Source organism: Amphiura filiformis, chromosome 10, assembly GCF_039555335.1.
Source record: "Amphiura filiformis chromosome 10, Afil_fr2py, whole genome shotgun sequence".
NCBI lineage: Eukaryota > Metazoa > Echinodermata > Ophiuroidea > Amphilepidida > Amphiuridae > Amphiura > Amphiura filiformis.
The window spans coordinates 60,583,168-60,600,793 of NC_092637.1; the positions used below are offsets into that span (position 1 = coordinate 60,583,168).

Here is a 17,626-nt window from a genome sequence, read left to right on the forward strand (position 1 = left end):
ATTCATGTATAAATCCTCTGGACGAGAACCATAACATTAATTTTATATGGGCTTAGTATTTAATTTTGATTTGCGCTTCGCGCATTTTCCATAAAATAAGTATAAATTTTTATGTGCGCACCTTTTTTCAGCAGCAGCGATAATTGTTTCCAGAGGGGTGCATATTACCAGCCGCAACAGCATAGCTGTCCGTCAACCATCGATAGAGCACACATACGATGTATGGGAAAATCACCACTCACTACCAATTTGCACTCGATCAAAGTCGATGATGCGGTGGAGACTTCAGAACTTTTACTTCGTATTTCGCCTTGTTTTGACCTCAAATCTGGATTAATATTCTTCTGGAAATATGACTTACATTATCACTTTGTGGATCTTATTGTTACCAGGGATTTTGAGTCAAGGTATGAACGAAAAAGCGGTATTTTGTTCTATTTTCTTGGTTTGTTTAGGAGAAAGTTTTCCGCATGCGAATAGTAGCTGGTAGCAGCGCTGACTCTGTCGTGTTCGTGTTCGCAACTTTTAGATGTTTGCAAAACTACATGTAGTGCCGATGTTTTTCCCCGAAATGTTTGGATTCATAACTTTTCAATCCTCATAAATTGAAATATATTTGAGTTTAGTTATTCCAAATCTTGCTTTGGAAAATTATAATAACACAAGTAGGCTAAGTTCAGTTCATTTTTGATTCTGGAAGCAACGCAAAGCCATGCATCTGCAAATAAAACTCACGGGCGATATTCTGCATGCATGCAACGCAATGAACGACCGTGGTGGATCTCGATCGTCAAGATGGACATGGGAATGAACACATTTCACCAAGTTTCACATGTCTTCTGATTCTAAAACACGGTCCAAAATTACTTTATTTGTAGGCTATAACTATTTGTGCATTTTTTTTCTTTAGAATTATTTGTCCCAAATAATATTCAAAGTACGGTACATAATATTTTAAGTTTAGAAAGCTGTTCTATTTTATTTTCATTTACGGAACAAATGCTACATATACATAATGATAATTATGAAACATCTTGCTTTTTGTAATGTTTTTTTAAAAAGAGAAAAAGTTCCTTGGAAAGTTGGTTCAATTTCTGTTGTGGACATGATTTTCAATACCCGACTGGGTTTAGACAAATTGCGCCGTGGGGGTAATGATTAGGGAATGTTTAGGTCTATTTATCCTGCTGTTGAGTTATGCTCACTGCTGTGAAGTGAAAGTTAAAACCATGGTTGAGTGAAAAATTTATAACAAAATGTTTGTATTGGAGTCAGTAAAAGTATTTGAAATTGAACCTATGTAAAATAAGCTAAAACATAAAGATCATCATGATGTTAAATAACATGTAGGTCTATGTCGTCTTGGCCATCACCGATTTTTGGAGATTCAAATATTTTTGTTTTTTATTTATTTGCTCCCTTACTTTGTTTCTAAAATTGTTGTGATGAAGTTCTTGGTTATCATTTTATTACACACATTTGCAAACACTTTCATCAAGCTAGGGGTAGGGCTTTTGGGAAATAACAAACATATTAGGGCCTCCCTGCCCTCCCATGGGGGTTGACAAAGCCTTTGCAATATATTGCATTTTTAAATAATACCAGTACCAGTAGTAAATTTGTAACAAATTAACAAAAATAAGGGCCTCCTCCACCTAATTTTGAGAAAGTCTGGACGATATGCCGGTACATGTTATTTATTTTGTGATCCACAGCCACATCCCCCCACTTTTCCCAAAAAAAAAAAAGAGATTTAATGGCAGGCCTGGAAAAAATGTTTATTTCCCGGTAAGAGAGACAAATTTCTCTCTAACTTAGCAGGATTTTCCACTATTACTTATGCATTTCTTTATCTCCAGAAAAGCAAAATTGTCCTCCAAGTGACCAAATTTCTCGGCGAGGAGATATTGCCAAATTGCTCATTATTTGCACGCCTGTAAAATGGTTTTCTTCACCTGCCCTAAAGAGGGAGCCCCGCCAGAGCAGTTCTTCTTGGGTGAACTAAACCTGCCTTGTTATCAAATAGATTAGTGACAAGGTTATAGAATTTTTGACAGGTGCCAATTGATGTTTTAATGTTATTGCATCAAATTCAGAGATATCCTTGTCACTGATTAATTTGATAACCAGGCACGTTTGGTTCACCCCAAAAGAACTGCTCTGGTGGGGCTTCCTCTTTAAACATTTTGTGCTGGATATTGACTTTGGTGATTCTCATTTTCTTTTTTCAGATCCTCAATGCTGTCATAGAGTAAGGAGCCATCCTGCATGCCAGGAAGCGTGTGATCAGGTAAATGTTATCAATATTATCATGCCTAAATAAATTATTAAATTATCATGATAGGACCTGTTGACTTTTCAGTCCTTTGACAATGGTTAGAAATAGACCCTTGAAAGCAAAGAATTTTTTCTGGGGGAGTGAACTTCAAGGGGGGCAAAATCAACAAATTTTGCACAAAATTGCTGCAAAAAGTGGAAATTTACGTGATTTTTTGTGGTTTGCCTCAAAAGTGGGGGGGGGCAACTGAAGGAAAAAAAAAAAAAAAAAAAAATATTGGGGGAAAAATGCCCCTTCCCCCAGTGCCGCCACTGCTTGAAACTTGAATGTGAGTTTCGTTGTCGCCAAATCTTCTCGCCTTTATATAGCCTACTGTGTCAGAAAGTAATTTTGAGAAACAATTCATTATTTTGCCATTTTATTGCGAATTTGGTATATTTCAGTATTTTAAAACTTTTTTATCTACTCTTGTGTCAAATACCTCCTCTTGCAAACAGTGCAGTGATTTCAATGGGGCTAATTAGGTATTCATGTGGCCATATCTCGGGCCCTCATGATCCGATTCCCACCAAATTTGGACTATGGATGTTTTTCATCATGCTCCACCGACACATGGTATTCAAAATGCTGAAATGCAAAAAAAGTTGTCTGTGACGTCATCACTTCGGTACTTTATAATGTATTGAGCTGTCATTTGCATTATACCAATTATACTAAATAGGGTGCAAGTTACTGTACTAGTCATTACAACTACAAGACTGCCCTACCACAACCCTAAACCCTAACCGAGGAATCGAGGACCTGTCTGGACTCAAGTCTGGAGCCCTTTTTAGAAAAAAAGATACCCAGTAGGCCTATACGCATCCTCCACTGATAAATAGCGGGTCAAAATAATGCACACCAGGAAATTTCCCCCCGACCCTCCCTCCGACCCCCAAAACCGGGATGAAATATCTCCCCAGCTGCTGACCAAGAAAGCTGGCTTAGAACTTGCTCAGTTCCCTCTGATCGCGACACCTGATACCGAGCGTGAGAGGCGAGCGCAAAGTGCGAGATGGAGCGCACCAGTTTAGGAGTTAGGAGTTGGATTGTCATCATGGCACAGTACTGAGCACGTAACTAGTGCTAAGTTTGCTATGCCCCTGCCAAGTGTGTAGGCCTACTTTTAAACACTTTCCATGGACATATTAAATTATACTGGTCTTTGCAACTTTCAGCAAATTTCAAATCCTATTTTATGAAGTAGCAATTAATATTAAGAATTGAAGCAACACTTATATTTGCATGATTGAGATTTGTAAGAATACACAATATTAATTTGAACAAAAAAACCCAATTTAATTTTAATTTCCACGGAGTGTGATCACATTGATAGACCTGGTCATTATCACAGTTGTACATGACCATGACAGAGGTCACTCCCACAAACAAACACAAGTCCAAGATGTTGTTTTTCACAAATGTACAAAAAAATAGTTTCACCATAAAGGTTGTGATAATTGGGTTAAATTGTCCACCAAGGATTCCTGGTCTTGTTGTCAGAGGAAATGAAAATAATGAAGGCTAGGGCCTATGGAGAATGATGGATGATGATGATGATTTAGTGGGTTGGTTGTGATGTCAATTTTAGGTAGACTTTCTGGTCCCAATCTTAGATGTGTTTGAAGGTCTAGGATTTTATACCAGTTTCTTTTATCCTGAAAGAAAGGACCTTTTTTTGATTAAAAAAGGGATGCACCAGGTGCCCCTCATCATTGCTGGCATTTGTTGCCAGTTCATATAAAGGCCGGGATGGGTGTTGGTCAAAAATAGAACTTTTTTTGTGACTATGCAGGGTGAAGAAATAAAGAGCACATGCAGGCCCGTACACAGGATTTTTTTTGGGGGTGCTGATTTTGAAAAAGTGGACCTTTTTTCCAAGGGGGGGCGATTTTGTAAAAAGTGGACTTTTCCTCACAAATTTGGACCTTTTTTGACCAAAAAAGCGTAAAAACCCCGATTTTTTTGCTCGCTACGCTCGTTAATTGTCATATTTTGGGACTTTGCGACCCCCGCACCCCCCCCCTGCGCACGGGCCTGAGCACATGTAACCCTGTCCTTTTCGCCTGTTGATGTTGCCATATTGAATAATCTTGTTGGACTATCTATATATTAGGTAAAAACGGAGCTGAAAAATTTTAGGAACAAAATAATTGGCACACTTTGACATGTTGGAACTCTTCATTGCCGCTCTGAGAGTTCAGTGAAATTTTGTCTGTTTGATGAAAAGTACAAGTTCCCCTCCCCCATTCCTCCTCAAGCAATGTTGCAGAGACTGGGGAGCCCAATGTCAAAATTGCTTTCATCAACACTGAATGGGGGGGAGGGGTTTGGTGATGTACAGTTTAGTGTGCCAGCTGCCAAGTTCAACATTAATTTTCTTGATTTTGTAGTATATTTGGATGGTCTATCATGATTGTTCATTTGAACAACCCAGAGATAGGCCTACAGTATTCATGAGTATGATGGTGTGATTTGAAGGTGTGTAAGACTAAAAAGTTTAAAGGGATATTAATTATTTTCTGATAACTGAAAAAAAGAGTAAAACCTAGGCCTACCTTACACATAAAATTTGTGCATGATTTTTCTGAAACAGCCCTAGTTGACATTCATACATGCAGCTCATGTTCTTGGAGTGTTTTGGCATCATAAATCCTCTAATTTAATCACAAATTTTGGAATTGCTTGTCAAGGCTAGACTTTTGATAGATGTCACCAACAAGACATGGGTGAGTGATGTATGGGGTAGGGTGGTTAATTGGTATGCTTTATGGCTTGTGTTATGTCCTTGCACTCAGTTTAAGGACACCATTGTCAGAATTGATGGGAGGTGTCTTCACACAGGCAGAACTTGATTTATTGGTTCTGAAAATTGACCTGAAGTTGACACAAAGTTCATGGGTCGCCTTTTCGCCAGCCCATTTGCGGGCTGGTATATATTTCTGGGATCGGGTCTGTTTGCTCAAGAGATTAACTTTTATTGGTATTGGAATGACTTATTTTTTTAAATTTTTTGCGGTGGAATTTTTAAAAATTATTGTAATTCGATTTGTCAGGAAAAGTAAGTATGTTTTGCCGTTTCAACGAATGAAAACGAGTGAGTATTACCAGGGATATCCCTGGTATTACCAAAGTTATGTTTGAATTAATATGACTTTAAAAGTTTTAGGTATAGGCCTAAAATGTAACAATAATAGTTAATATACAGCATCATATGGTCAGCAGAAGAAAAGTATGTCATTTCAGTGTCTTTGACCCGGGGTCCTTGACCACTGAACAGCGTGATATCATGTTGATAACAGATCTAAGAATCAAAATCTTCATCATACGGACCATATTGATGTCAAAGTAATTATCTATCCTATCCTGTGTCGCTTTTATGGATAAAAATGACTCAAAATGCTATTGATGAATTTAGTTGCTATCATTATATTCTGTTTTGCCTTTTCAACGGGAAAAATCCGATGCAAAATAAAGTTTTTAGGGCCTAGCTATAATATGGGCATAATTTATGCATGTAGGCCTATAGTATTGAACAATGTACCCATTTGACATGCACTTATAGATAAATAAATTGTCTTACTTTATTAATTTAATAACTTCTATCTATACTAATAAAATAATAAGCGGTCTCTATCTGTCTATCTGTCTATCTATCTGTCTATCTATCTGTCTGTCTGTCTGTCCGTTATATGCGTTTACGCCGCACTTCATCGCATCGTGCTGAAATTTTGGATATAGATAGGTATTGGGAAAAGCATGTTGGCCATGTGGTTTTGAAGGTCATCGGAGGTCAAGGTCAAAGGTCAAAATTTCAAACTTTGTCCGATCGGGCCCAAACTTGGTGGGTAGAATCCTTGATAGGAGGGGAATATAATGCGTGAAATAAAATCGAGGTCAACCGAGGTCAAAGGTCATTACGGAGGGGTCAAACTTCAAACTGTGTCCGATCAGGCTCAAACTTGGTGGGTCGAAACCTTTGTATGAGGGGAGCATGAAAAACATTATATGGAGGTCATCCGAGGTCAAAGGTCAAAGGTCATGGATTTCAAACTTTGTCCTATCGGGCTCAAACTTGGTGGGTGGAATCCTTGATGCGAGGGGAATATATGCGCAAAACAAAATTGAGGTAAACCAAGGTCAAAGGTCATGTAGGGGCAAAATTTAAACTTTGCCCTATTGGGCTTAAACTTGATAGGTGGAATCCTTTGTATGAGGGGGGCATGAAAAAAATTACACCGAGGTCATAGGTCATCTGGGGTCAAACAGTATCGCTATCATGCCAGTGCTCTCACAGCATCAGGGCTCTCACAGCTACAGGTGCACTAGTGTTATAAATAAAATGACACATAACGTAAGTGAAGCTACTTTCTATCTTTTTTATTTGATTCATAAACTTACAGTCAAAACACACAAGAGTGAAGATTGCAGTGAGTAATCAGTCCTTTATAAATGTTCTTGCCACCATCTATCATATAGTAAACTATACATTGTAATTAATATCAAATTATTTTAAAATAAAAAATGTACATGTAAGGTGAGTTTATATTATGTTATATGGTGAATTAAAGGAGTATTTCGTGATCCTAGCATCCTCTTTTATGACATTTTTCAGTAGATATCCACAAAAAAAGCTTATTCTAAAAGATTTCAGTTGATTCCGATTTTGCCTTTACGAGTTATGCATGGTTATGTGTAGACAATGTGTTGCAATTTTGTTCTGGTATACCAGAACGAAATTCAAATTTCACGATTACTTTGCTAAACTAATTAATCTGCAAGAAATATTTTGTACATAAACATTATGTAGCCAGAGGTTTCCAGTGATATAAAAATCTCAACTTTTTTGAGAAAAGTTGGGGATGATGCTGTGGATCACTTAAATGCCCTTTTAACTCAAACCTGCAGTCAGTGCAGTGTAGTATTTGTGACGTGGTATATCGAAAAGCAGACACTTTTGGGCAGGATCGAATAGAAATAGCCAAAAATCTACCCGGGTGATTTTTTCACGATTTGGGTTTATGATGTTATTAATGTTTAAAATATTGTCTGATCGTTTCAGACCGGAATATAACTGGCATCTTGTATTTTTGAGACATTTTTCAAGGTAATTCCTACTCTCAACATTGTCAATAATATTTTTAAAGGCAGCTTATCTATTATTAATATTAAAGGCCCATTCAGTGATTTGCTCATCCGAACGATCGTAAATCATCAAAATTTTGGTACCGTACCTTTGTTATTACATAGATGTGCTAAGTCTGCGAATGGTTCAGCCGAAAGCCGTGTAGGCCTATTTAAGACAAAATAAGACATTTTACACGAATCTGTATTTTTAGATACTGACAGTATCTAAAATTAGCTACAAGTATTTGAATGGCGGGCTTGAACTTCGTCAGTACTGCTGTTTTCTTCATTTTTTGCCAAATTTGGCATTTCAAAATACCAAATGACAATTTGAATGACTTAGGCTTATCCTTCTCTTTTAAGCAATTTATAAACAATTTTAATTTTTTTACTCTTGCGCTGGGATCACTGAATGGGTCTTTAAGAAATGTGGCGTATCATGTCAAAAACAGACATGTTTTGGACAGCTTATAAATTTGGAGGCTTTCACATAAAGAGCTATTTTGCTCCACAACGCCGTTTTCCCCAATAAAATCGGACATTCCTAAGCGAAGATATTGAGTTCGTAAGTTATGGTATTAAAAATTGGAAATTGAAATATCGTGGGTAAAAAGCTGAAAAGACAAATAAAACCAGAACAGAACAATTTAGAGAACAATAATGAATTAATAATAATGAACAATAATGAATTAAAGAGTTGACAGGAGATTAGGAGTTAATGTTTTCTGCAGTTTCAGTGTACATCTGCTCACCGTTGACGGTTTGGTGGACTGTCATGTAACATGGATGTAGTAAGTCGTGATCCTAAAAATGCCTTTCACATTGACCAAAACTAATTACAAGACCTCTTCTACATTGAGGCTGGCTTTCCTTTTAAAGGGAATTTTTATAAACAAAATGCTTTACAAAGGCTTAGGAAAACCAATAGTAGGGGAAAACAGTATATGGAAACGCTTTTAAGCAAAAATATGCAAATTTTCCTGCTCGCTAAGCTCACAACATGTAGGCCCAAGAGCTCTTTGTAGGCCCTATCTAGACCAAATTGGGATCCAAAATTTTTGCATGTGCAAAGGGAGGGGGGGGGGGTGGGGGCAAGCAATTTTTTGCACGCCATTTGGAAATTATATCATAATCATAATTATTTCTCATCTAGGCCTAATGATGTTATTCAGGCTTCTGGGAGCATAGGATTACTTCACAATCCCTGTGCGCCTACATGATGTAGTGTATAATCCTGTATGCCACTGGATCTGTGGTGATGGTGGGTTGGGCAGGGGGGCTTTTTCCAGAATGTTTTCCAAGTTCTAAATTGTCATGACCCAAACTAGATATTAATATATGATTGTATGATAAATTATTAATATGTTTTATGTGATATAATAAATTAATGTTTTATGTGATGTCTAGCAAACTGAACTGACAGAAGGGGGTCTCACTTCAGTCACAGACCTGTGCTTCAGTCTAGGGCCAAGATGCAAAACTGTGTTGGCAGTTTGAACTGACATATGCCTAAATGTTTGGCTACAGAAGTACAGATCATAAAGAACCTGTAAATTATCACAAAGACAAGATTAAGAAGTTGACGTTTTTATTCCAACCTTTACCTCAAATAAAATAAATTAATTTGCTAGGACGTACAAAAATGTAGAACATTGAGCTTAAAATTAATTATAAACTAGTGAAACTACATAGGAATAATTGAAAATAAAACAATTACAATGTATAAATATTTCTACTTGTAAATCAAAAATATCTAGGTAGATTTTCAATCAATTTGTGCTAACAAAACAAGCTTCTGCTAAAACCATGAATGCTCTTTAAATTTATGAATTTTAATATTCCATGATCTAAATGAAGTTGTTACATCGTCCGTACACTAGTTCCATGCATCAGCTGAAATTACGCCAAAATGGGGAACACTTTTAGTGAAATGGTATTGTCACCATAGCCTAAAGCATGCAACCTGCTACGCTTAGTGCTAATTCAGTTGCCTTTGTACCTTCAATCTGCTAATACTGTGTGCAATTTAACAGGGTGAAAAATTGAAAATTTTCATTAAAAAAATAGAGTTTCATATTTTAACCATCCACTTTGGAATCTACATGAAAAATGCATTTAAATGAGTACAAACAGGCCTAGTATTGGTTCAGTGGTTCTTGAGTAGTATTTGGGAATTTAGAAATTGTAATATTTTTGATGAAATCAACCTACATCAATCTTGACTGTCTCATCTGCTCTGTCAAGACGGGCAGTGCCAGGGTTGAATATTAGAGGGAGGGGTGCAAAAGCCTGAGCAGGGGTGCAGAGGCCAGAGGCCGTTGTGGGGTTCAGGTGGAAAACCTGAAGCTGTTGCTTTCTAACTAATGAACAATAGGTCATGTGATAAAATCACAATTTAACAATTTAGCCCCTGTATTCGACCCTTTCCAATATTTTTTGCTCTCCTTCTTTTTTTTTTTGGGGGAAGGGGGAAATTCCCCCTGACACTGCCCCTTAGTCAAGGCACTGTTTTGTTTGTACATTGGTAAGATGATGACCTTTGAATGCATTGAGTAACAAAACTCATGTACTCCACAACTTAGGTCAAATTTTGAGCAATTGAGATATGATGATGGTAGTTACTTTGCTGACAGTTGTGCAGACATTCATGATTTTCATTTCCTGAAATTTACTTTGCCCCCCCCCTCTGCACATGCTCCATGAAAAAACAAAACAATTTGGGTGCCACAACTGATTAGGGAATATAATAATGAAGTGCTTATAATTTGCTGAATAGAAGCTAATGAAATGTGTAACCAAAAACAAAACCATTTTTGGCCCATAGTGAGTAGCAATATTGCAATCAGTGGGGTAAAAAAATTTATGAAATTTTTTAAAATGTCAGAATTTCAATTTTTTTCCACAAAATTTAAAATCTACATGAAATTTGCATTCAGATAAGTTCAATCATGCCTAGTATTGGCTCAGTGGTTCTTGTCTACCCGCTCGCAAAATTTGAAAATTGTGAGTTTATTTTTAAAACCTATACACCTACTGTTGGAAAACTGCACACAAAGTTCTATTGATACATGCCTGCGAGCGAACAACTGAGCCCAAAAAGCTAAAACAATGCCATGTGAAACACTTAAGTAATATTTTCATTTACGAACACTCGCACATGTATAGCTATATGTGTCATATACGTAGGCTTTGTTTTTGATAGTTTAGCCTGAGGTGTATCTGCATTTTACCAACGGGGTGCGTTCACATGTGGATATTGAATCTGCATCGTTGTGGTCTGAAATCAGATCAATGTGGATAAATAGTAGCTCCATTTGAAACTCTCCCTCCTTCAATAGAAGATTCCTGTCGAATCTTTCTCAAAGGGTGTATGAAATTCAAATGGAGCTGCCTAATGTGTTCATTCCATTTGAAATTCATACTCCCCCTGTGGAAGGTATTTACAAAATCTTCCACAGGGGTAGTATGGATTTTAAATGGAATAGCCCAATGCGCATTAATGCAGATCTCCTTCCCTGTATAGATCCCCCAATGATGCAACTCCTCAAATGGATCTGAAGTTATTACACATGTGAACATGTAGCGACGATTGTGGCCTAATGACAATTTTCTTTCTCATGTATACGTGTCGTTTGCTGGCATTAGTGATAATGGCGTTATGATCAATTTGTGCAGCGGAGTAGAAAATGGGACTGGCTAAAAATAACATACATGTGCCTTTCAGTCATTTCTGTTGGAAAACTGTGTAGGAGGCCATTAATGCTTACATGATCATGATCTTGGAAAGGACAAAATTTAGTGTTATAGTTGTTGGTTTAATATCCTCTTTTTTGGGGGTTGGGGTGGGAGAGATAATTATAAAGAAATATACAATTTTCGGCGCAAGTGGTTCATAAAATAATTTCAGATCATTAATGCAAACCAGCTCCAGAATGCTTTGTTACAAAAAGAAATTTATTTAGGCTTTTAAACCATAAATGCAATTTTTGTCCCTTGTTAAACTTTGTTACCCCATCATCTGCTGATCCTTAAAATCCTGTCCCCCTCTCACATCAAAAATAAAGTTTTCTGACGTGAAACAGTAAGACAACCCCACGCGGAGACACTTCCAGGTCATTCATTTTCAAGTCATCTTTTCCCAGGCGATGCCATGGGGACGTGGTGGCATCACCTTTTGGCCAATGAGAGCTGTCCTCTCTCGTCAGCGCTAGGTCACACAGATTGCGAATTGTTTTCATTACATTTTTGGCCAGCAATCGGATAGACGGAAAAATTGTAATGATATAATGGCTGGAATCATTAATTGGAGTGTCTATGAAAATAAAAAATATTTTCTATCCTGATGGCCAGTAAGTAGGCCTATAGCCAAAATAATTGCATTTTTCCTTGTCTCCATCTGGGGTTAATGTAGAGATATTATATGGGGACACATTAGATGGGACAATGGGATGCAATCATTGCAATGTACGGTGTTAACGTTTTATCATGTCTGCTATTAAACTAGTACTGTAATTTTTAACATAAATGTGTGATGACCAGAGAAATTCTTTGAAAAATGAATCAATTAAAGTTTGTCAATATAACATGTAATGACCCAGGGTATGGTGCACTGTCCAGTCAACATGATTTCATAACATTATTTACCCTGTTCATCATGATGAATGCAATCAATAATAGGGTAAGTAAATGGCACAGCATGATCAATACTACATCCCATTTAATTGCACTAATTAAAACCCATTGTGCTAAATGTACAGCATCTATTTTATGGACATGGTCCTTACCCGAGTTTGATTTGCGAAGGGAGTCTGAGAATCTGAAAATGGAGGATTTTTTAAACTCTCATGATGAATATTAGGATCATCCAAAACCACCATGTCTTTTTTTAAAGACAGTTCTTGTTATTTATTTATCCTACCCTAATGGATTTTGTCATTTGCTGGTGTTGCCCTTCAGGCTTGGGAACCTAAAATCCACACAATTGATGTAATAATTATTCTTTAACCTTGCAATTATGAAATAATCAACCACCAGGTACAAATCGGAAAGAAACTTAACTTGCCAATGAATTCACAAAGTTAACTTTTTGACTAAAGTTTAACCGGACTTTTGTTGTTGCTCAGATTAAAATCCCTGATACAATTGTTACACCCCAATAATTTTGACTGAATCTGTTAACAATTTAGCCTGCAGTTATTGGCCTTGTTAATTGATTTGAACTCAGTGGGCTGAAAATAATAAGATGGATAGGGTGGAAAAGAAAACACATAGCTACCTTTGGGCCAATTATTTTAGCCTTCATCATGGTTCCAAATATGACAAGTTGTAAGTGTTGAACTCTTTGATGGAATCATTTAAAATTGAAGTATTTATGAAACTCTTTGTTTTGATTTTCTTTTGGCTTTGACCATCCAAGAATACCCAAGAAATGTGAAGTTAATTTCTGTTGGGGTCCATTTAGAACAACAGTAATGTAAAAATGGTCCATGAAATGGCTTCCATCGGTCCTTTATTTTAAATCCCCCCCCCAATTTCAGGGGGCACATCTCCCTCAGACACCCCCAGCATTGTGTAGGTGCAACGTGATGGTCGCTGTATTCAAAAAGGGGGAGCAAAAAATTTGATTGTGCCTCCTCCCCTTTTTCGCAAATTCCGTAATGTATCACATGCCAGCAATTCGCAAATAATGCAGAATTTTGCTTCCTATTTCTTGCCCAGCACACACTGCATGCCCAGCACTGTCCAGAAGCTTTCATCAGAAATCAATGCACTTTGGGCTTTCATTGCAGCCCTTGGCTACTTGCAGTTGTAGTAAAATGTGCAGCAAATGGCTTGTCCATTGCTGTGCCCTCATCACCCCATCAATTAGCAGGCCACTATTAACTACTTGAGTGCCCCTAGGTTTATAGTTGAACTTTATACCAGGACTTAATAGTGACCTGCTCTCTGGGATGGCAAGAAAGTATTGGCCTACATTTCACTGGATAGTAATGTGCTCACAATCAGCCCGCCCCAGTGAGGAAGTTAAGGCTAAAGTCCGATGTATACTCCACTTCGCGGCCGCGATTTCGCCGACGCGAAGAAATTTGAGCTGAAATTTTACGACTTTTACGAGCAGGTTTCTTCGCTTCGCAGAGAGTTGAAATTTTTTCAACTTTGGGGGGGTATCGGTCAGCGAAGTTTCTGCACAAGCTCCTCTGATTGGCTGCTAAAGTAATCAGGCCAGCTAATGGCCCCATCAAAAACTTGACCTGCAACTGTAGAAAATACCTTTCTCTATCTGTTTGTGTAAATTCTGTATTGAACTGAACTACGGACGACTATAAAGAAAAAATACTTTCCAGTCTTATATGATTACCAACGAAACGATTATTGGAAAAAGGTGAATGCGTGGGAAACAATTTCCTCTAATCTTGATATTCCAGGTAAATAATTCAATATTCTGTAATATGTTTTATGATATGCATAGGTCTATAAACCATTAACAATGCATGCACCATAGCCAATCATTCTCTAAAATTGATCATAACATGTGTATAAAAACCGGACGGCAATGTTTTCTTCGCGATACTCGGCGATCGTTTAGGGGAAGTATACATCAATTACATCAATTATTTCGCGCGAAGCGGCGAAGTATTTTTTGCATCGCAGCTTCGCGCGAAGTTGCGAAGTGGAGTATACATCGGACTTAACCAGTGCTAGCCTTTGGTTGCGGCGGTGCCATGGGGCATGGGGGAAATAATGTCTCCCAGTCAGTGATTTTGCCCCACTTCCAGTTGCCCCCTCCTATAAAAAGCCACAAAATTTACAATTTTTGCAGTAATTTTGCAGAAATTTCATGATTTTTGACCCCCCTTAAAATTCACTTCCCCCCTCCAAGTCAAAGCCAAAGTCAAGCCTGGAGCATAGAACACTTCTCTACTTGTACCAGTGGACGGAGACCTGTGGTAGGCAGATCTAAAGAGTCAGAGTAACATATTTCAACTCGGTTGTTTGTGTGTTTTTTATTGGCTCTTTTGGGTGGCAAAATATAGGTCTGCATCTAGCATAAAATATGCCTTTTATGCAGCTTACGCATATCTCTCATTTGCATTTGATCACATATTTGTGTACATGTATTAATCATGTTGCATGTTTTAATGAAAAAAAAATTATTTTTATTAAATAAAAAAAATTAACTTGATTTTGGATGACAAATGGTTTTTTGATTTACTGTGTCACTTTTTATAAAATTTGAAATGCCTTCAAACTTATCAGTGGGAGTTGGGATCCTATATTTTATTAAACAAAAATGAACAGCAATACTTTACCCACCTACGGTACCCTTAAGCCTTATACAAACTGACCAAGGTCAACCCTTAAAAGCAATTTAATTGACAGTTACAAAGAAATAAAAAAATAACAATGAAAAATAATACAAACACTTCAAACTACATCCTAACCGCTCTTAAATGTTAGCACCAAGGAAGGACAACAGCCAAAATAAAATTACGAGAACTCAAATGAAAACTCAAGAGAGACGCACACTATGGGTCAAAATAACATCATACCCAATGCTACAGTTCATCAAGCACCATTGAACAACCTTTAGCTCAAAATTTGACCCCAAGTAATGAGTATGAGTTTTTGTACACAATATATTTAGAGGTCACTTTATGAGTGTATAAACATATTGGGGTTAACATGGTATAATGAACTTTGTTCTGACAGATGAGAATATTTAGGGTCTTGATGAAAATAATGAGAAATTTAACAGAGCATTAGTCTCATTATGTGGCACAGTTCAATTACCTCAATTTGTCAACCATACCTCCAAATTTGACCCCAAGTTAAAAAGTATGAGTTTTTGTACCCAACACATTCAAAGGTCAATTTATGATTGTACATGAATATAGGAGTTAAAGAACTTTGTCTTGGTACATTGTATTGTTTGGGATCTTAGTGAGAAGAAAGGGAAACTTAAACCTGTTTGTACAAACACGAGTTTAAGGAAAGAATGGGAGGGACAGTATTGCATTTTGGTTGTATGGGAACACACCTATTGTATGGGGTCGCTGTGTTTACCTACATGGCATAGCAAAGATGTTTACTTTGGTTATTGTTCCTCAATACTTTCCCCTTTTAGAGTGCATGGTTATGTTTCCCTAGCCTGCCCATGGTAGGGTTGCCTAGATATACAGTATTATTATGCAGAAAAATAGTTGGGTGTGATTTGCAAATATAAAATATATTTTAGAGAAATAGTGTTTAGAATGTTTTAAATCACTGATATTTGACAAACATTTTTCACACCAGCTATTTTTAGGAATTTTGGGGTAAATTGTCCTTAGCCCAAGTGTATTTTAATTTTTTAATAAGCAGTGGGCAGATCCAAAATTTTAAGTTGTCTTAATTCCCCCCCCCCCCAAGTTGTGCATGTGGAGAAATTTCAAAAAATTTGGCTACAGCGAGGCAAAATTGGGCTAGTATTTTCTGCAAATTTGAGAAAATTTTGAAAAAAGGACCCATTCATAATTAGGGGCCTATACCAAAATTGGCCTAGAAAAAGGAGTCACTGTCATTGCATACCAAAATGCCGAATTACTACCCATGTTTGCGGCATGTCGCGGTATGTAGGAGGGCTGGGAGATGCACGTATAGAAAGGGGAACTTTTAAAGTTACTTCCAGTGTCTACATGTATTCTCTGATTTTCCCCGAAATCTATTTTGACCCATCCTTGAATGGTTTCTTGGTGATACCAGATTGGTTGTGGCTCCAGACATTTCAACAGCTGCAAGGACAACAAAATAACCAAAAAACCTCTGAATGTCATTTTCAATTTCATATAAATATAAATTGTTTAATTGTTATTTATTATAAAATCATTCATATGAAGGATAAAATATAATTGATGTGATAGTGAAAGGTGAACTGTCAAGGAGATTGATGCATGCATGGCATTCAAGCATGCATAATTTTTGAAAAGATTTTCTTTCATTTCGGTTTTGGTGTGGATATGTATTTTGTATGTGGACTTTGTATGTACATGTAGTTTTGGACCTGCAATTTTCCAGCATTTTGAAATGAAATTCTGGTCAATTAAAGTGTAGGCCTACATTTTGGACGGATTTCTCAAAATCAGCATATTTTGCATATTTTGAGGAAAAATCAACCCACATCCTCCTTTTGGAAAGCAATCCTTACATCATCTGAGTGCAGTGCAAGAATGTCATACAGTATACCCTGGAATAGTTGCCTTTGGGGTGTTTATTAGAGGCCATTTTTAGAACAATCATTATTCCCGTTAAAATCATTAAGTAAGCTTCGATCCTTAAGCTTAAAACCTCACACTGAAATGATGAACTATGAACTTAGGAACGATGACTTCCGGTTCACTTCCAGGTTTACGATCAGACTTTCGCCAAATTTAGCGATCTTTGGAACATCTTGGTTGAAAAAAATGGTAGGGGGACATTTAATAGAAGGGGGCAACTATTCGAGAATATGCCTATACCCCCTGCACCCCCCCCTGTGTACGGGCCTGCCTACCACTTTCTTGCACTCAGCTGATGACATAATCTGATAATGATCTGAAACCTTGAAATTATTTAATCTTAGATGTATATAGTTGCTTTTGGGTTTTATAAAATTTAGAAAGAAAGTCTTTGATCATATGCTTTGATTCATTTTGTTGTGTTCTTTTTGCAGATGGCTCTTGAATCCAGTGCAGCAGGAAGAAGACAACATGTCAGCAGTCTAAGGAATAATTGCCCCATGAGCACATTGGTAAGTATCAGCTGCAACCAAAGCTGGGAGGGGGGGGGGGGGCAGATGAGGGGTGTAGGGTATCATGGTATGACTCACCCCAAAAATGGCAATCTGATAAAAAAAAGTCTCACTTTTTCCCCGGTGGGGTCACTCAACTTGCAATACTGACCGCACGATCGTTACCAAAATCGCGGAAAAAGGGGTCATTTTTAGGGCTTGTCCACGGACAAAATTGTCCGTGAAATTGGAAAAATAGGGGTGTTTTATTGCACAAATGTCCGCGAAATTGAAAAAAGGGGTTCTTATATAGGGTGTCACAGAAATATTTGTATTTCAACAACCATGTATCTCTGATTTATATGCAAGGGGTACTACTTGAATTCTGTGATGCCCTGTTAATTACTGAAAAAAACATTCATAAAAGCCTCGTCCTT

General features: G+C 37.3%; 1 protein-coding gene across 1 annotated transcript in view; it reads left to right on the forward strand.

Annotated features, from left to right (window-relative positions):
- The first annotated feature begins 236 nt into the window (after nt 1–236).
- LOC140163102 (reversion-inducing cysteine-rich protein with Kazal motifs-like) overlaps nt 237–17,626 on the forward strand; it is an 80,689-nt gene continuing 63,299 nt past the window's right edge. The window contains 3 exon segments of the mRNA XM_072186479.1: nt 237–407; nt 2,232–2,290; nt 17,133–17,210. Of these exon segments, the coding sequence (XP_072042580.1) occupies nt 353–407; nt 2,232–2,290; nt 17,133–17,210 (192 nt within the window). The 5' untranslated portion in view covers nt 237–352.